Below are 23,767 nucleotides of genomic sequence, written 5' to 3'. Positions count from 1 at the left end.
CGATGGGGTGTTAGTTTATTAGAAACAGTTAAGTTTAGGTCCTGGAAAAAAATGAATCTATTACTCACTTACTATTATGCAACAAGACCTTAACAAACACCTCCTTGTGTCTTCATAACATTTACAAAGCATCAGTAAAGTTTTTATTCATCTCTGCAATGTGACCTGCTAACAAAATGTCACTTTGGAGAAGTCTGAGGTGGCTTAACTGAGATGGATTTCTGTCATCTTTGCATATTTAGTATAAGACCTGTGGATCCTCCATTTTAACAAGTCATTTTGCCGACATCTCAATACTTCACACTGCACAGAGATGAATAACCGATCTACTGATGTTTTATAAGGGTGATGAAGACCAAAAGAAGCTTTTGTTAAGTTCTTGGTACATAAGAGTAAGCAGTAATCAATGTATTTGCAGTACCAAAACTAAAGTGTTACCAGTTTATCTTGAGACTGCTAGACACACACATTCACAGAGAACCGATTAACCTAACATACTTTTGAGATGTGACAGAACAATCAGAAAACTTTTGAGAAAAATGCATACAAACAGGGGAGAAAAAGGAAACTCCACACAGAAGTTGGAAGTGCTCAAGGCTTGCGGAGAAATGAAGCAGTGGTAACTGCTGGTCCACCGTATGGCCTAACCCAGAGGCAGAAATGGGAGCAATTACTACAAAACATTCTATACGACAACACATGGCATCAACACAAGTCATGACCGGAGGTAGCAAATCATGTAAATAAAAGTGCCAGGTAAAGAACTACTCACGCCATTCCTAAAAGCTCCTAAACCTTGTGCAAAACTAACTGTGATGTTCCGGTTAGAGTGGTAGAGCAATGATACTGTTTAATACATAAAACAAATTTCTTTTAAGAGTTTTTAAATGTGTTTTTACTTTGAAATGTCTTTCCTGTTGAACTTAGCACAGGACAGAGAATCATTTATAGAACTGAAGTGGCCAACAGTTCTTTCTTAGGGGCCATGAAGATTTTCTTCCAGTGGTTTGGCCCTTTTGCTTGTAGCTACACAGCTAACATTGTATGGCAAGCCACTTAAGCATTTATGTTCTGACGGGTCAAAATTAGTAACTAAATCATAATTATGATCAATTAACTTTAACTTTAGACATGTCTGAAATATATCTTGACAAGAAGAATGGAGAATTATAGATATATACAGCTCAAGTATGGTTTGTAAGAGTATAAATTAGAGCTAACCTTCTTATGATGTACTCAGCAATTTATAAAATCGACAGATTTTTCCTATTGGCTTCTGTGGCACTTTCAGTTAAAGATAATTTGAGTTTCACTTTGAATAGTTAGGATGTCATCTTAAATATGTACATTTTGGTAGGCACTGCCTAGTACTATTGCCTTACAGACACTGGGTTGGAATCCCACTCTCAGTCGCTATCTGTAAGGAGTCTGCGTGTTCTCTTCATGTCTGTAAAGGATTGCCTCTGAGTAATCAAGTTTTTCTTCCACATCCCCCCAAAGAGACACACATGTTAGTCAACTCGGTGGCCATGCAAGTCTAGGTGGGTACAGCGATAAATTGGCACCTCATTTAAGGTTGGTTCCTGTTTTACAGCCAGGGTGTTCAGATTGGTTGGTCCCCTAAAACCCAGAATTAAATTAAGTGGGTTTAAAATGTAATTTTACAAAAAATGACATTTATTTCATGAGCTTTTAAAATATCTGTATTCATGCATAATTGCAGATACCTCTACTTGAAGGCACCAAAGAAGTCAATGGCAAAAGTCCATTAGTCTCCAAAACTCAAAATGTAATTACTGCTACAGTGCCTTCCGAATTCAGACTTCTTCACTTTTTACACATTTCGAGGCCAATCAAACATCTCTGGAGAGACCTTGCAATGTCTTATGTTAAAATCATTGAAATTGAAGCAACACTCAATCCCCCAGGGAAGACAAAGTAAAAATGGGCCATTACAATTGTTTGCAAATTTATTAAGGATGAAAAAGTGAATTGTCCTATTGACACAAGTACTCAGACCATTTGCTATGACACTTGAAATATGGTTCATGTGCATCCCATTCTATGGATCATCATGAAGATGCTTCTACACTTTGTTTGAGGTCCATTCAATCGATTGGACTGAAAGGAACACAGGCTGGCCTATAGAAGGTCCAACAGCTGACAAAAACTAAGCCATGAGGTCAAAGGAATTGCCAGCAGATCTTAGAGACAGGATCGTGTAAAGGTACAGGTTTAGATCAGAAAACAATTCTGCAGGATTGAAGGTTCTAAACAGCAACAGGGGCCTCCATGATTCTTAAATTGAAGGAGTCATGAATAGCTATGACTCTTCCTAGAGTTGGTTGCCCAGCCAAACTGAGCAATTGGAGAAGAAGGGCCTTAGTAAGAGAGGAGACCAAAAACCCCGGTGGTCACTCTGGCTGATCTTTACAGAACCTGAATGGAGATGGTAGAAACATCCAGAACAACAACCATCACCATAACACTTCAACGATTTGGGCTTTATGACACAGTGTCCAGATGAAAGCATCTCCTCACTGAAAGATACATGCAAGCCCACTTGGAGTTTGCAAAACAGCGCCTAAGGGATTCTCAGACTGTGTGAAACAAGATTCTCTGGTCTGAGGAAACCAAGATGAAACTGTTTGGCCTGAGATCTAAGCATCACGTCTGGAGGAAACCAGGTACCACTCATCACCTGTGCAATAACATTCCAATGGTGTAGCATCGTAGTGGTAGTGTCATGAGCGAAAACTGAATGGACCAAACTACAGAGGTGTGTGTCACGAAAATCTGCTCCACAGTACTCTTGGTATCAGAGTGGGCTGCAAGTTCACCTTCCAACAGCACAATGACTCCAAAATACAAAACAGGAGTGGCTTAGGCACAACTCCGTGAATCTCCTTGAGTGGCCAGGCATGAGCCCAGACTTCAACTCAATCAAACACCTCTGGAGAGACCTGAAAATAACATCCATTGACGGCCCTCATCCAGTCTGACAAAGCTTGGGAGGTTCAGTGGAGAAGAATGGCAGAAAATTCCCAAATCTAGGTGTTCGAAGCTTATTACATCAAACCCAAGAAGACTCCAGGCTGGAACTGCTGTCATAGGTGTTTCAAGCAAATACTGAGTAAAGAGTCTGGATAGTTGTGTCAAAGAGATATTTCAGTTTTTCATTTTTAACAAATTTGCCAAAATTTCAAAAATCCTGTTTTTGCTTTGTTATTCTGGGGTATGGATGAGGTAAAAAAAAAATGAATTTAGGACAAGGCTGCAACATAGCAAAATGGGGAAAAATGAAGGGATCTGAATACCTTCTCTATCTCAATCCTGACTTCAGACTCATCAAAATATAACAGCTGACCATCTAAAATAACAATTAACATGAGACCTTAAATCTAATCAGAAATATAAAACAACTTCCTATAGACTCTGAAATGCCATACATTTCCACATAAGTAAAGTTACTTAACTCATGGTGAAGAATATTTTGTAATCCTGACAATGCTACTCAGACGATCTTAAAACACTGCACTGGTTTCATCCTGACAGCTCACAAAAACATGTTCAGAATTTAGGCTCAGTAGTTCATACGATATTAATGCATCAGGGTGAAATAACACTGTATATATTCTTAAAGTGCAACTGAACACATCCTGTGTTCACAGGTTCAACACAAGGAACCTCTGATGGAGTGAAGTTCTCAAAGTCTGCATTACAGGCCAAGTGGTGAATATACGCTAGGACAAGTGGCCGAAGAGACAGCAGTGATAGCGTGCTCACACATTGCACAGTTCGAGTAAAACTCATCCCCTTCACTCTTCATACCATGATAACAGAATCCTCTGATGTGTTGTCCAGTTGATGAAGGTCACCGCTGGCATCTCTGTTTGCATGCATTAGCACGTCTGTCTGTAATAAAGGTGCTGTCACATCCATGGAAGCTGCAGGATCCTGTGGTGCAATGGCAAACACGTACCTGCTCTCCAAGTCCTCAGAGTCATGGACTTCAGCGGTCACCACACAAGGCCCATTGTCTACTGTGGACTTAGGATAAGCTGGAAGTCTATTTTTATGAAAAGTGAGCTGTGGTCCACATAACTCCACACACGCTTCCCCCTCGTCCTCCGCTTGCTGCTCCTCGTCCTCCTCCTCCTCCTCTGGATGGCTTGTATTGATATAGATGATGTCTTCTTTGCTAGCTGCCTCAGGCAACCTCTCTGCCAACTTTTCTAAGCAAATCCGAACTTCTGTAAAACTGGGGCGACTGGCTGGATCAGCTCTCCAGCAGGAATACATGATGCCGTACCTGCAGGGATGACAGAATGTTTTAACTTGTGCTCAGTAAACCTCTTAAGGAATATTAAATTCTATATTCAGTTGTATCATACAGGAGTGGGCAAAAGTAGGTTTACAGTTGTTCATATGGAAAAAGACATACAGATTTTGATTACTTCAATAGCTTTATTAACTCAATAGCTTTATTAATTCAAATGAATGTCTCAATGGCACAATGCACTTGGGTTCAGTCTCACAAGTGCCCAAATTGCTGGCGTCATGTACTCATAACTGTAAACCAGCTTTTGCCCATACCTGTACATACATTTGACTTGCACTTTCTTGGCCACATGCAGACAACACTGGACTGCTGCTGTTTATAAAATGGACATCTGCATGTGGATAAGACCATACCAAGTGAGCCCAAATCAACCCTCTCCCAGGGTAACCTGTGCCCAGATATTCTCACACACATTTTTCGTTTTCTCAGTTATGTAAATCACAGCAGCTCAGATGCATAGATGTTGTCATGTAAAGAACACTGAAACGGCTTCAATTGTGCACTTTTTGAGTTTGACAATCTGCTGTTTGCCTGTTCAAATACAAGGGGGTACCCAAAAATAACCGGAGTCTGTACCTGGCGTGTAATCTAGACTTAGTTGCGAATTTTGCCGCTAGGTGTGGCATACTTACAGTATTCTGTGGCAGTCTGCCAATTGGCGTTGCTCTGTATTGTTCATATGGCATTCCGTGTCGGGTTTTCTTGGTGCTTAGTAAATGTGTTCTGCGTTTTTTGTGATGGGTGATCATAAAGAACAGCGAGTCTGCATCAAATTTTGTTTTCTCTTAGGGAAATAGCTGCTGAAACTGTACTGATGCTTGAAACTGCTGTTAAAGAGGAAGCTTTAAGTAAAACACAGGTCTACGAGTGGTTTTTGCATTTCAAATGAGGGGAAATGTCACTTGAAGGCCAACGAAGATCTGGCCCACCTTCCACAATTAGGAATGACGAAAATCTTGAAAAAGTTTGCAATTCAATTTACAGGGATCGAACTATTGAAGAGATTTGTGAATTGACTTGTGTGTCTTGGAGTTCTTGCCATCTTTCCTACTCGCCTGATCTTTGCTCCTTGCAACTTTTTCTTGTTCCTGCATATGAAAAAAGAACTCAAAGGAAAGTGTTTTTGTACCGTGGAGCAAGTCAAAGAAAATTGCTGCAGGCACTGGACAGCGTTTCTCTTCAGCAATTCCAAAAATGTTTCCACTAGTGAGGAAACTGTTGGGACAAGTGCATTCATTCACACTTTGAAGGAGACTAAAAGTTCAGTAGGTAAAAATTATTTACTTATTTATTTTTTTAAATGTTATTCATTTTATTGTAATCATTCCATACAAATAAGATACATTTTTACAAAAAACAGGATTGAAAACAAATCGAACCCCACCCCTGAGAAAGAGAGCATGGCCAACAGAGTACTGTAATACTTAAAGCTTGTAACCATACCTAAATTGATGAGTTTAATAGGGCAATGAAGATGAATGGAGAAGAAAAAGAAATGCGGTGAGAATTACTCCTTCTTATTCTAAAATGTTATTGATTAGATCCTGCCAGATTTTGAAAAAGTTCTGTACAGATCCTCTAACTGAGAATTAGATTTTTTCCAATTTCAAATAGTATAAAACATCAGTTTCCCACTGACTTAAAAGAGGAGAGTTAGGATTCTTCCAATTTAGCAAAATAAGTCTGCGTGCCAATAGTGTAGTAAAGGCAATCACAGTTTGTTTGTCTTTCTCCACTTTAAACCCATCTGGAAGAACCCCAAACACAGCTGTTAATGGGTTAGGAGGGATTGTGACACCGAGGCTGTCTGAAAGGCACTTAAAAATTCTGGTCCAAAATGATGTTCATTTGGTGCAGGCCCAGTAAGTAAATTTTTAAATTCTGGTTATTTTTGGGTACCCCCTTGTGTATTGAACTTGTCTACAGATTCCTTGAGGTGTACTTACTTTCTGCACATGACAGTATACTGTATGTAAATATGTATATTGTGCTTGTACATTATAATATTAGTATTTAAGTGTTGCTATAAACAGAGGATTTAGAAAGTACTCACTTTCCGCTCAATTTATTGTGTTGTACATTGAATTTTAAATGAATTAATTAGCCATTTTTGCCCATTAATCTACACTCAATAACCCATCATAACAAAGTGAAAATGTTTTTCAGTAATCAAAAACTGAAATCTCTTATTCTTATAAGAGTGTGGCAATTCAAATCAGCTGGGTGACTCACCTCCCAGGAGACTTTATTTTCATCTCATGTCTCCATATTTTTGTTATTCTTTTACTATACTGACATTGTTCTCTCTTTCTGCATGCAACTAAGACACTGCAACCAATTCCCCTCTTAAATAAACTTATGTGTCATGGCTGTCTGTCGATCTGACTATGATGTCATCCATACATTTGTCCATCTTTGTCACTCCCTGTCCTGAGTGTATGCTGGTCGATGAGCAGGCCAATTTGGGAAAGTCAGACCCAGGGACATGATGGGGAAGGGAATTACCCCCCAGGCACTGTGGGATGGTTTCAATGGTGATGGCTTGCCATTCTCTTCTCCTCTTGTTGATGTGTCTGTTGTTGTGATGGACTCATTAATTTATTGTTCAAAAGCATGTGATCCTCAGCATGTGTCTCAAGCTACATATATGGCCTTGAGAGAATGTTTCCAGTGTTTCCTGAGGTTGGGATCCTTCAGCGAGTTCATCATACAGGACCAACTAGGGAAGCCGAGACTCATCCATGCGAATAACGTTGCCCAGTGCAGCGGAGGATATGGCTGAGCAGCATGGCCTCAATGCTAGTTGATGAGCAGCATTCCAGAGTTTTAGTGTGTGGAGTCCTGTCCTCGCAAGTTCGCAAGTGATGCCGAGGATTGCCACCAATTTCCTGCCTAAATAAACTTATGTGTACTTTGAAGGGTCATTAACTTCCTACACAGTGTCAAAAGAACATAAGTAATGTGACAGGCGAGAGGTGACTATTTAATCGATCAAGTCCATTTGTTTAACTAAAAGTTAAGCTGTCTCCATATCTCATCCAGATTCTTCTTAAAAGTTGGGGAGGTTTCAACTTCAACTACATGTCTCGGTAGTTTGTTTGGATTCCCACAAATCTTTGTGTAAAGATGTGCTTCCTGGCTTCAGTTTTAAATGGACTTCCCCTTAATTTCCACTGATTTCCTCGAGTACCAGAGTTACCCTTAAGCTGAAAGAATGTTGCTGGATCTTTTCTTGCCAAATCAAAATCACCTTCATGGTTGGGGATGGTCCTATATGTTCTCCAGCAACACAAGGCTAGAACTCCATCTTGTAGATCATCATGTCTTTGTATCTACAAGTCTTCTGTAGGCCTTAAAGAGTAGGGTAGATGGGGGTTCAATGGGTGTGTTAAATGTATAGCATAGGTTTGTTCCTAGGACCAAGCACCCTATAATAGTCAGGGTGTGTTGGTATCTGTCTTATTCCCTCTCTAGCCTCACTGTATTTCTGGCTAGAGTGGCAGACGTCTCTTTCTGTTGCTGTTGCTGAACTTCCTTCCCTCTACTGTCCCGTGAGAGGACTGCCTACTTCTGCCCAGACTGTAACTCTTACTCTTGCTTAACACTCTTCTGTGAAAAGTGTCACAAATACAGGATGTGCCATCTGCTACCTGTACCTGTATTTGCACACAAGCCATATGAAAGCCCTCTTCAGTTAACAGTGTGGATTTCCCTCTTATTTTGAAGGTTATTTGTGGGACCTCATCCTGCCTGTTGTTAACCTGGTGGTGCCCATGCCCCTGCCAGTTACTTGCCAGTTATAAACTCTCTCACATCCTGTATGTGGAAGTGCCAAGACAGCTGTTTTTTTTTGTTTTTATATACCAAATTGTATTGAGGAAGCATTAGAAAAAAAAGAGTGACTGCTTCATGGCGCATAAATGGGTAAGGCTGGCATGAAGATGGCTGATAGCCAATGGATACTCACAGTTCATCCAGACAGTCTGCTGGTTGTTTTAGCCTGTTCCCTTGAAGAAGATAATCATAGATTTCGTGGTTCTGAACTCCAGGATATGGGGTCATGCCACGCGTGGCAATCTCCCACATTGCCACTCCAAAAGCCCACTGAGAACATTAAGGGGGGGGGACCATTAGATTATATGCATCACACTGTAAAAGTCATCTGATAACATTATCTGAGAATTGCTGAAAAGCTAAAAACAAACTCATACCACATCGCTTTTGGTGGTGAAGACTCGATCAGCGAGACTCTCAATAGCAATCCACTTCACAGGCATCTTTGCGATTCTCCCTTGTCTATAATAGTCTCCACTGTAAATTTTCTTTGACAGGCCAAAATCTGCCACGCAGACAGTCATGTCATCTCGCAACCTGTGCAAAAAGAAATAAGATGTGTCTTACTGAATAGTCATTTGTGTAGAAGCATGTTATCATCCATCTTTTGAAACCACATTTTCCAAATGGATCTGCAAACCACACGGACTGCAACCAGATTGAGAATCAAACTCAAGTCCTTGGAGCTGAGGAATACTTAGTGTCCCTTGAGTAGAAGCATGCATTTCTTGTTCATTATCTCATTCCACTTAATTCAGTTCAGCCATCTTGGAAGCAACCTTGGACAGGAGGCTAGTCCAACCACAGGGGACATTCAAGTGCACAGAATGAACGTAATGTGTGTGTCCTTGGTAGGTGGGAATAAAATCAGAGGATTCAGAGAAAAACACATTTGGATGCAAAGAGAAGATACCAGCTTCAAACAAGCAATGAATGGATTAGGAGTTGAACTCAGATCCTTGTGGTTAGATGAGGTTATGGTGCACCATCCTAATGGCATAGGAAAAGCACGCAAAGTCCACAAAGACGATGACTAGGTCAGGAACTAAGCCCATGTCTCTGGAGATGAAAGGCAGATATGCTAATTACTGGGCTGCTGGCATTTATGCTGCACACCTACTGCAAGGAGACATTTTGCAGCCAAAAACCTTTGGTGGATGCATTTGCCCAATTCATTTACTCGTTTCGAGTCTTCTTATTCCAGTTGAAAATGACAGCAGCTGAGGTAGCTTCAGACACAAGGCGAGAAAAAACTTATGAACAGGCTGCCATTCCCTCCCATACACATACCGACACTCACTCAAACCAAGGGTTATTTTCTAGGAAGATGTTTGCAGTCTGTACTAAATTGCCACCTTATGTATAGGAGGTGAAACAAACAAAACCGTCCGTAAATTAGTCTGAAATATCCATACCAGGCCCATCATACACCTGATCATTTGACTGGAGGTCTATGTCTAATCTCTGATGATATTAACCTAATTATGGCAGCCATTCCTGACTCAGTGAGATGTGATTTATTATTAGACTTTAAATCTGTATTCCTGTGTTGTTTCTTAAGGTTCCCCTCAAAATATATCATTACTTCATAGTTAAATAATTACATACTTTGAATCTGTCAATGTTCTTTTTTACAAGAAGTAAAAACAGATTTCAGTGCCTACCAATACTTTAGATCAGGGGTGTCCAGCTCCGGTCCTGGTGGGCCACAGTGGCTGCAGGTTTTCATTCCAACCCTTTTCTTAATTAGCAAGCAGTTTTCAGTGCTAATTAACTCCTTTCCCCTTCATTCTAATAGCCAAGTTTTTAAGGATTCGGTCCTCTGAATTGATCCGTTTCTTCATTAAATGACAGCCAAACAGAAATGAGATATGAAACAGATGACCAGCTGAATAGGAACATCAAACTCCAGCCAATTTCACTCCAACCAGTTTCTTAATGAGAAGCCAATTCTTGCTGTTAATTGAGTATCATGACTTCTTGCTGCTCTTTCTGCCACAGCAGACTGTTGATTTTCTGTTTTTTTCTAAGACCACCGTAAAGATGTTTTGGTGACCTGAGCAGACCAATATGACAGAGACCTTCACCATTCTTTATTTTCAGGTTAGCTGGTCATGTGTCGGCTTGTTTTGTGTTTCATTATTGTTTAGCTAAAAAAACAACTAAGGCGTCTGAGTCACATCAGTTAAAACTAAAGCAAAACAAGTTAATCAGCAGCAAAATGGCTCACTAATTAAGAAGATGGTTAGAATGAAAACCTGCATCCACTGTGGCACACCAGGACCAGAGCTGGACACCCCTGCTTTAGACAGAACAAAAAAGTTTCAAATATGACACTGCAGTGTCAGGGCTTTTTTTGAACGGTCTAAAGGTCATGTCACATTACTTGACTTATGCAGCATTTTTTCAGTCATAGCCTTCACTTGCATAAATTTTGAAAGTTGTAGGCAGTTGGTGGTGGCAAGCTCCATGTGCATGAGACCTGACAATCAATGAATGCTCATGTGGAAGTTCAATGCAGCGATAAGGAGTTTTGGACCTCACAAACAGAAGAGAAGCTCATCTGTCTGATGTTTTGTGTTTTACATACCATGGCAGAATGGAGAAAAAGAAAAAGGGGATGAGATTGATTGCAGTTGAGCTCGCTGTATCTGATAACCATTTATACAGCACCGGCTCTGTCAGACAGCACAAACTTGGCTGTCAGAAAGAGAGGTTCAGACGACTGTGGTAGAAAGTCGTCATGCAGTTGGTAAATTTGATGTGCCAAGCGATTTTGAGATGAGCAACTGCAGTTGGAAAGTCTGACATACTCTCCAATTAAAAGTCATGTAATATGACATCAGCTTAGCAAAACAATGGCAATGCGATGTCCGTAGGCTCTTTGCTCCCCAAGCTAACTTCCAGATAATTTTAGATTAATTTAAACTCACATGCAGTTTCTTGCTGCTAAATCACGGTGCAGAAAATTCTTGCTGCTTAGGTATTCCATTCCCAAAGCAATGTCTATCATAAACTTCAGCAGCGTCTGGAGTGGTAAGTACTGCAACAAAGCAAAACAGAAGTTTATAACAAGGATTTCACACTTATGAACACATTAACATGACATGACAACAAAACCAAGTATGACAACAATGTTTATTTCTATAACATGTTTTCATACAAGATATGTAGCTCAAAATACTTTGCAAGGAGTTAAGAAAAAAATACCATATATGAGTACATGCTTCTATCTCTGAAGCTTTGACAATAAGATTTTTATACTTTACCATTGTAATACTAAGGAGACTAAAAAGAACGAAAGGTGCTATCTTTTCCAACTGTTGAAATGGCTACCCAAATACATTCATCAGGCAATGCTTACATGGGAGACACCAGAGACCCCAGCAAACAACCTGACCCCCCCATCCCACCTGGCACATACTTCCTTATCTTCACAGGGAATCAGAAGGTACAGCACGTATCCTGTCCAGAGCAGGTATCAAAGTAGCGTGCAAGCCTACTAACACACTGTGCACAGTCCTTCTTAATGATAAAAGCAAGAAATCAGCAGCAGGGACACGGAATTCGGTTTATAGCATACCATGTATTGCAGGTATTCACGGGGCAGACATCAAAAACACTTGCAATACGTATACAGGAACATTACAGTGTTTACAGTAATCCCTCGCTATATCGCGCTTCGACTTTCGCGGCTTCACTCTATCGCAGATTTTAAATGTAAGCACATCTAAATATATATTACGGATTTTTCGCTGGTTCGCGGATTTCTGCGGACAATGTGTCTTTTAATTTATGCTACATGCTTCCTCAGTTTGTTTGCCCTGCTGATTTCATACAAGGGACGCTATTGGTGGATGGCTTAGAAGCTACCCAATCAGAGCATGTATTACATATTAACTAAAACTCCTCAATGATATAAGATATGCTTCCCGCGCTGTGTTTGATTGTTTGCTTGTCTCTGCCTCTCTCTCACCCTCTCTGACATTCTCTGCGCCTGATGGAGGGGCTGTGAGCAGAGGTGCTGTTTGCACAGAAGCTGTTTGCCTAGTGGATACGGACGCACCTCTAAGAAATGCCGCTTTATCGCGGTGCTTCCAAAAGCACACATATTGATTTTTTGATGGTTTGCTTTAATCTCGCTCTCTCTCTCTCTCTCTGACGTTCTCTGCGCCTGACGGAGGAGATGTGAGCACAGGGGCTGTTTGCACAGAGGCTGTTTGCTTAGAAGATACTGACGCTCCTCTAAAATGCGCGCAAACTTAAAAGCACACGTATTGTTTTTTGATTGTTTGCTTTTCTTTGCAAGCGCTCTCTCTCTCTCTCTCTGAAATTCTCTGCTCCTGAAGAGAAGAAGATCTATTTGCATTCTTTTAATTGTGAGAAAGAACTGTCATCTCTGTCTTGTCATGGAGCACAGTTTGAACTTTTGACTAAAGGGTGTTATTTCATGTCTAGAGGGCTCTAATAATGTTAACAGTGTGGGTGAGTTTATAAGGGCTTAAAATATATAAAAATAACTACACAAACATATGGTTTCTACTTCGCGGATTTATCTATCCGGGGTTCTGGAAGCATAACCCAGCGATCGAGGAGGGATTACAGTATATATATTTATATATATATATATATATATATATATATATATTGTGGCCAGAAGGGGGCGCAGCAGCTAACCAAACACCCGACACAACAGACACAATGCACAAGTCCAGCACGACACACATTTTATGTAGCTGTGGGAAGCACCTTCCTTTTGTTCCTCCCACCTCACCACAGTTAATATGAGCACAGCCCAATAAACAGCATACGATGCCTTTTCTTTTTTTACCTCTCTTTTTCTCTTTCTCCTTCCACCTCCACTCCTTCTCGAGCAAGCTTCATCTCTCTCCCTCCCGTCCCTAGCTCTCAGAGTAGAGGTAGCTGGTTCTTTTTAAGCTGTACCCGGGGGCACTCCAGGTGGCCCAGTAGCATGTTCTAGAAGTATTCCCAGGTGTGGTGGAAACCCTACGTCACAGGCTTCTGCAGTCTCTGCAACTCCCCATGATTAACTATAAATCCCAAGCATGTCCTATGGGAATCTGTGGCATCACAGCCACCCGGGGGGCTGCCCTCTAGTGTCCTGGGGAAGATAATGTCCTGAGTTCATTCCTTCCATTATATAGGTGTCCCGGCTGGACAAGAGCCAAGCCATCTGCCACTATATATAAGATAATGTCCTGAGTTCATTCCTTCCATCATATAGGGGTCCCAGCCACAATATATATATTGTGGCGGGTGACCGGGTCCTATGCCCAGCCGGGACACCTCTTCCATTTATGTTCCTGGGGAGCAGCCATGGGCTCCTCAGTACCTCCCTCGGGATGCTTGGTGGCAGCCTACCTGGCTGACGATGGTGCCTCAGCTTCCCGCAGGGTTCCATGGGAGATGGAGCTCTCCACAACCCTGTGGGGATCTGGGGCGGCCGCCAGGGGGTGCTGCATGGATCCCGGAGCCAACCTGGACAACTCTACAGCCTCAACCGGAAGTGCAATTAGGAACAGGTGATCAAGCACCTGGAGCACTTCCGGGTGGGTTATAAAAAGGACCGGCAACCACCACTCAGGGCCAGAATCGGGAGGAAGATGACGAGGTTGCCTGGGAAGAGAGGTGGTGCCAGAAGAAGGGTTGTGATTTGTGTTGTGCTTAATACTTGGGACTGTGTTGTGGCCGGGGGGTTCACGCGGAAGACGTACACTCCAGCTGAAGAAAGAAATAAAGTCTTTGTGTTTTTACAAGTGCTTCTGTGTACGTCTGTGACGGGTCGGGCGCTATATGGCGTTCTTATATATATACAGTATATATATACAGGTATATATATAGTGATGTCATGTAATTAAATTTTAAGATGTTAGCTATCCACTGTATGTTAGGGGGGCACACACCTCTTAGAAGGGCTCAGGTTTGCTTAATGACTGCACAGAGAGACAGAAGTGCACACACAGGAGCGGAAGAGACTGTGGTGGTGGGGCAGCTGTATGTGGGAAAGGAGAGAAAGAGAAAGGAGCATCCAGAGTTTACAGAAAAATCAATGAAGAAGTTAGCATAAAAGGCATGACTTCAGACCCTGAAGGTGTGGGTTCATATCCTATTACTGACACTGTGTGACCACGAGTAAGTGACATCACCTGCTTGGGCTCCTTTTGGAAAACTAAAAGAAATGTAAACAATTGTATCTCTCAGATATAGTAAGACACCTTGGATAAAAGTTTCAGCCAAATAAATTGTAATAATAATAATAACAATACTGATAATATTATTATTATTATTTCTTTCTCGGCATAAGGGTTGAAAAGCTTTTGCATCACTAGTTTGGACTGTTTGAAGTAAAGAATATCAATAAAACATACTGTACATAAACACACAAGAACAGTTCTGACAAGAATATTCTGTTCAGCCCAACATGGCTAATTAATTCCTTTTCACCTGCACTGACAGAACAAGACAGCAGCAGTTTAAAGTAAGATTGAATCAGAAGATCATGATTGTGACAACACGCCAAAGTTGTAAAAAGGAGGGCAGCAGTTAATTAAACAAAGGCTCCTAAATTAAATTAACAAAGCACAGGACAGAAGACAAAACTGTAGAATGAGAAAGGTAGAGTAAGAGAGTCGGTACCCAGAATATTTCACGTTGCCTAAACCAAAACACAAATCTAAGTCAAAGAACAGGAAAGGACAGAAAAGAATTTGTAACTAGAGATATCTTTAAGAGTAATAATGTAAGGCGCCATTTTGTTTGTCTTGATTCATCTACAGTCTTGGACAGTTAGGAAGTGTTTGACGCAGACGTAAAGATGCCAGGTGTCACACACTTCCGATTGTCCCGTCTAGCAACAGCCTGGCAACTCTGCACCACAAACAGCACATAATGGTGCTGCTGACAATAAAAGCAAAATGGCGCTATTGGAAGTTGTCTCTCTATTATAAAAAAAAATCTTGGAAGGCTTGGAAGGAGACGATACGTGATTTTCTCAGAGACACTTTAACGTCCCGCAAGACAAGGCAGTGAGTCAAAAGGACAGCTGCTGTACAGGCTTTTAAATGATCGACGCTCAGTGCGACAAGCAGAACACTAGCTCGGCGGCAGCAGCTGCAAGCCAGCAGCTGATCTGACCGCATCTCCATAGCATGAGTTCCACCAAGATCCCCAGAAAGTCATCTCTATTATTCATCAGGGGCCAAGGAAAAGGGTGAAAAATATAAAACTTGTTTAGATCATGACATCACCTAACTTTAGCAAACTATCAAGCTAAGTTTTGAAGGTCCCCCCCAGAATACCCCCACCCACCACGCTACCTTGGGGAAATAATCCACATATTAGAGGTTGTCAGTGTAAACAAACACTTTCTAATATTTATTTAGTGCTAGGGTGTTGTACCGTGTTAGCCATTATGAACGTAGTGAGAAGTTAAGCAAAATGACACCTTTTACTGGCTAACTAGAAAGATTACAATATGCAGGCTTTCGAGGCATCTTGGGCCCCTTCTTCAGGCAAGATGTAATACAGAAATACAACATGATTTAAATAGAGACAAGAGTTTTATGGCCAGAAATGAGGATTTTTTGCGTCTCTCGGACTGACCCAGGCAACCTGACCACAGATCCACAGTGTATGGAAAAACTCATCAGAAACTTCTAAAGACTTTGTTGGATGGTCATCTTATCAAACAATCTTGATTATACATTGTTCTCCTGTCTTTCTAAATGAATCTGAGCCTGGAGAGGTCTATTCATTTTTTACATCTTAGATGTCTCACTTAAAGGTTTTGCAGTGCTGTATCTGTCCTGGTGTCTATATAAACACTGGGAATTCTACATCTTGCGTGAAGAAGGGGTCTGAGTTGCCTCAAAAGCTTGCATATTTGTAATCTTTCCAGTTAGCCAATAAAAGGTGTAATTTTACTTAATATGTATTTGAAATCTACGCATAACCAGCTCCTACATGTATCCCAGAGCTCTTGTAGAGAAGCTCATTTTATACTATAAGCTGGCATCCATTCTATTAATTCCCTTCATGATTCCGAACATTTCAAACTCGTTCTCCTTTTTTGTGGTGAGATTCACATTTAACCATGACTCCAAGAGAAAAGACTTAAGAGAGCTTAAATAAACAGCTATTGACTGCATTTATGAAAGACGGATTTTAGGAGGGCAGAGATGGTTGGGCTGGAGACAAGGCAGCAGTGCTAAGCGGTTTCCAGACATTTAGCTGAGAACTCACAGCCTCACATGAGAGACAGTGGACTGTTTCAAAGTGACGCATGTGGAAAGACCACCTCTATAAAGAGTGAAGGAAGTCTACTGTGTAATGTGCATTTAACTGAGTTTACCTTGGACCAACATTATGGAAAAAAAAACCTAAATTAGTGAAGTGGTTTTCCATTTTTGAAATACCTGTGGTCTTTCTCCAAGTCGAGATCGAAGCAGGAAGCTGTGCAAATCACCGTATTTCATGAAAGGTAGAATCACCATAGGTTTTGGAAAACGTTCGTGGGAATTTATTTCTAAGCAAACTCCTATAAAAATAAAAGGAAATAAACCATTGTATGAGCGTGAGTGTTAAATGGATGATGGAGATCTCAAGGTCAGGAAAGGCCTACACATATTAATATTGCATTAAAACAGGCAGAGGCACCCCCAGAAGTTTCCAATACATCTCCTAATCACATTCAGTGAACATCACCACCAAGATGAAGTCGTGTCCTCGGCAATGGAGTTCTCAAACAGACAGAAGCCCAATGTATTAGAAAAATGAGAAACCTTATACTGGTGGAAAAAATGTTGGTAGAAAAGTGGTGGGAGTACACAATTCAAAAATTACTGAAGGTTTTTTGTTCTTTTCTATGAATGCTGGTGTTACATCAACATGTCACATTCACCATGGCTGGCATGGACATTTATGGTCCTTACCTAGCAGTCGGATGACATTTGGGTGACAGAAATCTTTCATACAAGCTGCTTCACTGAGAAACTCCTCGATCTCTCTTTGAGAGAAGTTGTCCACTAAAACACAACAAATGCACACATGATTAAGAGTCTGCTGTCCTCCAGGATTAACTCTTACTTATAAAAAAAATCAGCAGCAGTATTTTGAAAAATGAAGTACAGTATTTAGACATTCCAACTTTCATTAGCAGATGTTTTTCAACACGCATAACCTCACATAGACGGCTGAGATGTTTCTATAATCAATGGGTAAAGAGTAACAGCTGTTTGGCAGAATATAATATGTACATCTCTTTTTATTACAGATCATTAAGTGGAATAACATGACTAGGTATGTTTAATGTGTCAACAAGGTCGGGAGTATGCACTGATAGCACATTGCTGCACCCACCACACCTCCTGGATTGAGACCGAGTGCTGCGGGTGACACCTCAGCACCACTGTGAGGTTTTTCTTTATGGTGACTGGAGTGCCAATCCTGCCACCAACCCCCAAGTCTTCCCTGTAACTTGGAGGACCTGCTGGCGGGGCTGGATGCTGGTTAATGTCATACCAGGATGGAGCAATTGCAGCTTAAGGGTCAAATGGAGAAGAGTCACTTCTGGCACTTACGGGAATCGAACAAAGGCAACCTTTCTGATTGCTGGGCGCAGATCACTAGCCTCAGAGCAACCACTCCGCTCATGATGTCAACAAGTCAAGTTGGAAAGTCCTCCTTTATTATGCCTTAGTGCTTATGGAGCCATCCTGCAGTGGATTCAGAAAGTTTTCAGACCCCTTCACTATGTGCACACTTTATTATGTTGTAAATTTAAGTTTACATGAAAAAAAATTGCCATTGTTGCCCATGAATCTACACTCAGTAGTCCATTGTGAAAAATGGAAAGGATGTTTTTAGAAACATTTGCAAAGGTATTAAAAATCAAAAACTGAGGTCCCTCATTCTGTAAGTATTCAGACCCTTTGCTGTGGCACTACAAACTGTGCATCCTGTTTGCTTTCATTCTCCTCCAGATGTGTTTAGAACTTGATTGAAGTCCACATGTGGCACACTGAATTGAATGGACTTGTTCAGAAAGGTACGCACGTGAGTATATAAGGTCCTATAATTTAGTAGCATTGGACAAAAAACAATCCGTGAAGTCTAAAGAACTCTCTGTAGACTTCCTCAATCAGATTATGGTGAGGCATAGACCTTAGAAAGGGGACAAACCCCATTCTGAAAGCTCCAAGTGTTCACAGGAGCACAGTGGCCTCAATAGGTGTGAAATGGAAGAAATTTGGGATCACCAGGACTCTTCCTAGACTTTGCCATCCTGATACACTGAGTAAAAAGGGTCAAGAAGGGCTTTGGTCGACGAGGTGACCAAGAACCCAATGGTCACTCCAACAGAACTTCAGAAGTCCTCTACTGAGATCAGAGAATCTGTTGGGAGGACAACCATCTCAGCAGCACTCCATTAATCAGGAGTTTATGGTGGAATGGCCAGATGTAAACCACTCTTGAGTAAAATGCCTACAACAGGCTCTTTAAAAGACTCTTATCATAGAGCATGAGGAAAAAGATTCTCTGGTCTGATTAGACAAAAACAGAACTTTTTGGCTAAAGCAATATGTCTGGGAAATGCCAGGCACTGCTCATTACCTGCCTAATACCAGCTCTGTGCTGAAGCATGGGGGTGGCATACTATGGAGGTGCTTCTCAGTGAGAGGGAGACTTCGGAGAATTAAGAGAAAGATGAATGCAGCCAAATATGGAGACATCCTTGAGAAAAACCTGCTCCAGAGTGCACACGACTTCAGACTGGAACAAAGGTTCAGCTTCAGCACGACAATGAACCGAAGCCTACAGCCAAGACAACACTGGAGTGACTTCAGGACAAATCGCTGACTGTTTCTGAGCAGCCCAGCCAAAGCCCAGACTTAAGTTCCATAGATCTGAGGAAAACTCAGAAGATGGCAGTTTACAGGCACTTCCTATTCAATTTAATGAATCCAGAGAGGATTGGCTCAGAAGAATGGGATAAGCTGCCCAAATCCAGATGTGCAAAGCTTGTGGAGACTTACACAAGAAGACACAAAGCTGAAATAGCTGATAAAGGGGCATCTACAAAGTACTGGATAAATGGTCTGTATACTGACTGTATATGAATGAAAGATTTCAGTTTTAAATTTTTAATAAACTTGCAAATCTTTACAAAACATGTTTGTTTTGTCATTATGGGTTATAGAGTATAGATTGATGGGCAAAACTTGAATATAAAATTAAATCTACCACACAATATAACTGTGCAGAAAGTGAAGGGGTCTGAATACTTTCTGAATCCATGGTACCTGGTTACTGGCTGTGTTCAGTTTAGATGTTCTTCCCATGTCTCTCTTAAGCTTTTCTCCAGTAATTTCCATTGCATCCTAAAGATGTGCATGTTAGGCTATCAAACTCTGTTTTGGTCTGGTGCTTGAATGGGCCTCGAGATGAACTAGTCTCCCAACTAGGGCTGGTTCCTGCTTTCATAAGGACATAGCCCTCTGTGGCCATGAACTGGAGTATGTTTAAGGATTTTATGTTAGGTTTTAATGTTGGATGGATGGAAGTGGAATCCAAATTTAAGATCATTGAAGTCTAAGTTTGTACTATCGGCAACAAGGAAGAAATTACCAAAGGGGACAAATTCATTCACAGGATAATATATCCATCCATTCATTTAGCAGACTTGCTTAGAGTATATCAGAGTCACAGTGGAGCTGCAGTATATGCCAGCAGCACTGAACTCAAGATAAAAATACAAGTCCTAGATGGGGAAGCATATTATTGTAGGACATCTGTATAATGATGGCATGATGGTGTAATGGCTAGTATTGCCAAGTCACAGTTCCTTTTATTCACAATCACTGTGTAGAGTTCGGATGTTCCTTGTGTGTCTGGGTGAGTCTCCTCCAATTACTTCACTTCTCTCTTATACCCCAAGATCCTGTAACACTAAATTATCCCAGCAAGGGTGAATGTGGGTGTGTGTGAGTGTGCCCTGTGATGAACTGGCATCTCATTAATGGCTGATCACTTCCTTCGGTTCAGTGCTGCAAGAATATATAAGACATGTCTCCCAATGATTCTGTATTGGTCTAAGTGAATCTGAACAAACATATCATATTCCAAGATCAAGAAATCTACAAACAAAACTTTTCTTTTATTTCCTTCTGATCTTTTTTAATCCAGGTAATAAATAAAAATCAGCAAATCTTGGCATATTACATTTTCAGTTTAACTTTTCATACCCCATAACTTATAACTTTACTCATAATTTAACTTATATCATTAAGGTTTTAATAGCTTATCATCAAAAGGGGCAGCATTGTGGTGCAGAGAGCAAGGCTCAAATTCTGTACCTGGGTGCTGTCTTTGTAGAGCTGGCACGCTCTACCCAAGTTTGTGTGGGTTTTCTTCTGGGTGCTAAGGTTTCTGTCCCAAATCCCCAAAGAAATTAAATTTAGGGAAACTGGTGATCCCCTATTGGCCCCTTTGTGACTGTGACAGTGAGGGTGCGTCTGTTTGTGAGTGAGTCCTATGACAGAGAGGTGCCTCGTTCAATTTTGTTGCCTGCCATGAATCATGAACTTGCTGGAGAAGGTCTATTATCCCATGGCAGGTTCAGCAGGTTTTAGAAGTGTAGGTTATTTATCAAGAAAAGTGCTGCCAAACACTTCAGAGGCAAAGGCAATTAGAACTTTCATCTTACTTTTCATAGTTTTTACTGCGACCTTCTGGCTGCTTCCATCTGGCTGCTTCAGGTGACCTTCAAATACAGAGCCAAACTCACCTAATGAAAAGGAATACTTAATGGAATTAACACAACACAGTATTTACATCATGTATCACACACAGTTTATCACAGGCTACCTTTCTATACCCATACATTTGCATTCTAAGGCAACCCAAATAATCAATTTAATAAAATTTTAACTTCAGTGCCCCAAAACATTTCCTCAAGGCTCTTCTGTTAAACCTGTTTAGTCTGTGGTGCTTGCCCGGCCTCACTCTAAGCATGAAGTGGCTTTTTGCCGTAAGACAAGCAGGTACCATAAACAAATCTTGTCCTGGTTGGTGTAACATGCTGGTGGCACATGATTCTGAAAGATAGAGACATTCAGTCCTGGTCAGGTACCACATGTGTAAATACTACATGATACACGGGGCCTATAAAAAGTATTATCCCTCCTTGAACGTTTTCACACTTTCTTGTTATATAACATTTAATCACAGTGGATTTAAGTTGGCTGTCTTGACACTGATCAACGGAAAAAGATTCATTAATGTCAAAGTCAAGACAAACCTCTGAAAAGAGATCTAAATAGATAGATAGATAGATAGATATGAAAGGCAGTATATAATTAAATAGATAGATAGATATGAAAGGCAGTATATAATAGATAGATAGATAGATAGATAGATAGATAGATAGATAGATAGATAGATAGATATGAAAGGCAGTATATAATAGATAGATAGATAGATAGATAGATAGATAGATAGATAGATAGATAGATAGATAGATAGATAGATAGATAGATAGATAGATATGAAAGGCAGTATATAATTAGATAGATAGATAGATAGATAGATAGATACAAAAGGCATCATGACAGATAGATTAGAAAGGTACTACATAAGAGAGAGATAAGGCAATATTTAAGAAGTACAGGGTGGCGCAGGGAAATGGGGAATTTTGGAACTAGATTTTGGTGACCCTGGGGCATTGGCAGTTGTTTGGGCCCAATGCCACCTCGTTTAGTACCCCTTGCCATTAGCTATAACGGAGCAAAGGAGTGGTGTGCAACAAGTGTTCACTGTGAAAGCCTTTAAATAAGAATGGTGATAGTGCGATCGTCGCACAAAGGAAATAGATAGATAGATAGATAGATAGATAGATAGATAGATAGATAGATAGATAGATAGATAGATAGATAGATAGATAGATAGATAGATAGATAGATAGATAGATAGATAGATAGATGTGTCTAATGTGTGTGTTCCTGTCTCCAACTTAAACTGGGCATAGCTATTCCAGAAAATGGATGGATATTTAACAATTAAGAAGATAACTAACCAATAGGCTCTGTAACTGAGGAACAGAAGAGAGGGTATTAATTTTCTGCTCAGTTGATTGTCTGTGACAAATGCCCACCACGACCAAGCAGGTGAAATGTGCTAATATGGTGCATAGAGATTATGAGGCTCATATCTTTTGTACACCTACAAAAATTATGGGTTACACTGTTTATTTCATTGGATTCACTTCTGTAACATTTGGCAGCCTTGAAGAATCACTGATGAGTAATACAACAAAAAATATCTCTTGCTGCCACCATTGGCTACACTAAAATAATATTCAGCATAGCTAGAAATGAAGGCTGGGTGCATCAAGAGATGTAAACCTTCTTGCTGAATGGTAAGAGACTCTAACTCCCCATCTAGACACTCTTTGGCCATTGCATACAGTCTTACCTTCACCAAGGACCTTCCCTACTGAAAGCAGCTTTCTATCAGTCATTACATCCTGGAGTTTGGTCTGCAGATCTTCATTAATTCCCAAAATGTTAGCTACAGAAAGAAGAAACAGGATATATAATCGGTTTAAAGAGATATGCACCATGCTTATGAGAAAAACTATTTTTTTAAACAAGAAGAGACCTCAGTAAGAGTTCCTAAGCTGCTAATTTCAGCCACAATTCTCTTTTTGATTATTTCTGATGATTTTTTCCCTTTATTTTTATATTTTAGACATGAATATATAAAGAATAGCAAGGGAAAGTAACAGCCTTCAAATAGTAAGCAAATATGATGAAATTATGACCCACAGTAAACCTGTGACAACATTCCCGCCACCCATCTTACTCTCTGTCCTGGAGTGTGAGAGATGTGCTCAGTGAGAATAAGAAAGAAGTAACAATAAATGTAAAAAAGTAAATAACCTAGAAATGCATAAATAAATTTACATATATTAGCATGCTTGGTAAGTTCTGCTTTGGTGATACGATCAAAAGAAGAAGTGTGAGTGTGAAACACATGAGGACAAAAGGCACAGGAGGCACGCTGAGAGAGTCGCCTTCAAAGATGGAAAGCGTAAAAGTGAAAGGGAGGCCAGCAAGGTGCCTGGAAACAACAAAGTCTGCAATAAGGAAACACACTTGAGAGAGGGAGGTCCGATTAAGGGGGGTTCAGACACTCACGAGTACTGAGGAAAGGTGCTAAACATACACATAGGGCAAGAAATAACAAACTTTTTTAAATGATTCTATTACCAGTCAGTGGCTAGTATATGTGTACAGTATACACAATAAAAAAAATGACACAAGGAAACTTACAGGTTATTTCATCATCTTGACGCCCATAGGATCTGTTTGGTCTGTATTGCACAATGGGCTGCATTTCTTTATCAAATGCATGCCTATGATAGAAAAGAAAATAATAAGATGCCTAGCTTCTAACAGGCAATGTTATCAGACATGTCAATTAAAGTATATTGTAAGATGACAATTATTATAACTAGAGCATACAGCACTGCTTCCACACCGATTCATGATCCAGGGTTTCATCCCCATGTCC

General features: G+C 40.6%; 1 protein-coding gene across 1 annotated transcript in view; it reads right to left on the bottom strand.

The window, feature by feature from the left end:
* Positions 1 to 3,241: 3,241 nt before the first annotated feature.
* Positions 3,242 to 23,767, bottom strand: part of mertka (c-mer proto-oncogene tyrosine kinase a) — a 122,813-nt gene continuing 102,287 nt past the window's right edge. The window contains exons 11-19 of the mRNA XM_039738534.1: positions 23,527 to 23,609; positions 22,667 to 22,762; positions 20,901 to 20,981; positions 17,128 to 17,220; positions 16,612 to 16,733; positions 11,110 to 11,219; positions 8,554 to 8,713; positions 8,310 to 8,446; positions 3,242 to 4,312 (exon numbers count right to left, since the gene is read on the bottom strand). Of these exons, the coding sequence (XP_039594468.1) occupies positions 3,826 to 4,312; positions 8,310 to 8,446; positions 8,554 to 8,713; positions 11,110 to 11,219; positions 16,612 to 16,733; positions 17,128 to 17,220; positions 20,901 to 20,981; positions 22,667 to 22,762; positions 23,527 to 23,609 (1,369 nt within the window). The 3' untranslated portion in view covers positions 3,242 to 3,825. The remainder of the gene's footprint in view (positions 4,313 to 8,309; positions 8,447 to 8,553; positions 8,714 to 11,109; positions 11,220 to 16,611; positions 16,734 to 17,127; positions 17,221 to 20,900; positions 20,982 to 22,666; positions 22,763 to 23,526; positions 23,610 to 23,767) is intronic.

This window comes from Polypterus senegalus, chromosome 16 (assembly GCF_016835505.1).
Source record: "Polypterus senegalus isolate Bchr_013 chromosome 16, ASM1683550v1, whole genome shotgun sequence".
NCBI classification, from domain to species: domain Eukaryota; kingdom Metazoa; phylum Chordata; class Cladistia; order Polypteriformes; family Polypteridae; genus Polypterus; species Polypterus senegalus.
This window is presented reverse-complemented; position numbering and strand designations above follow the sequence as displayed.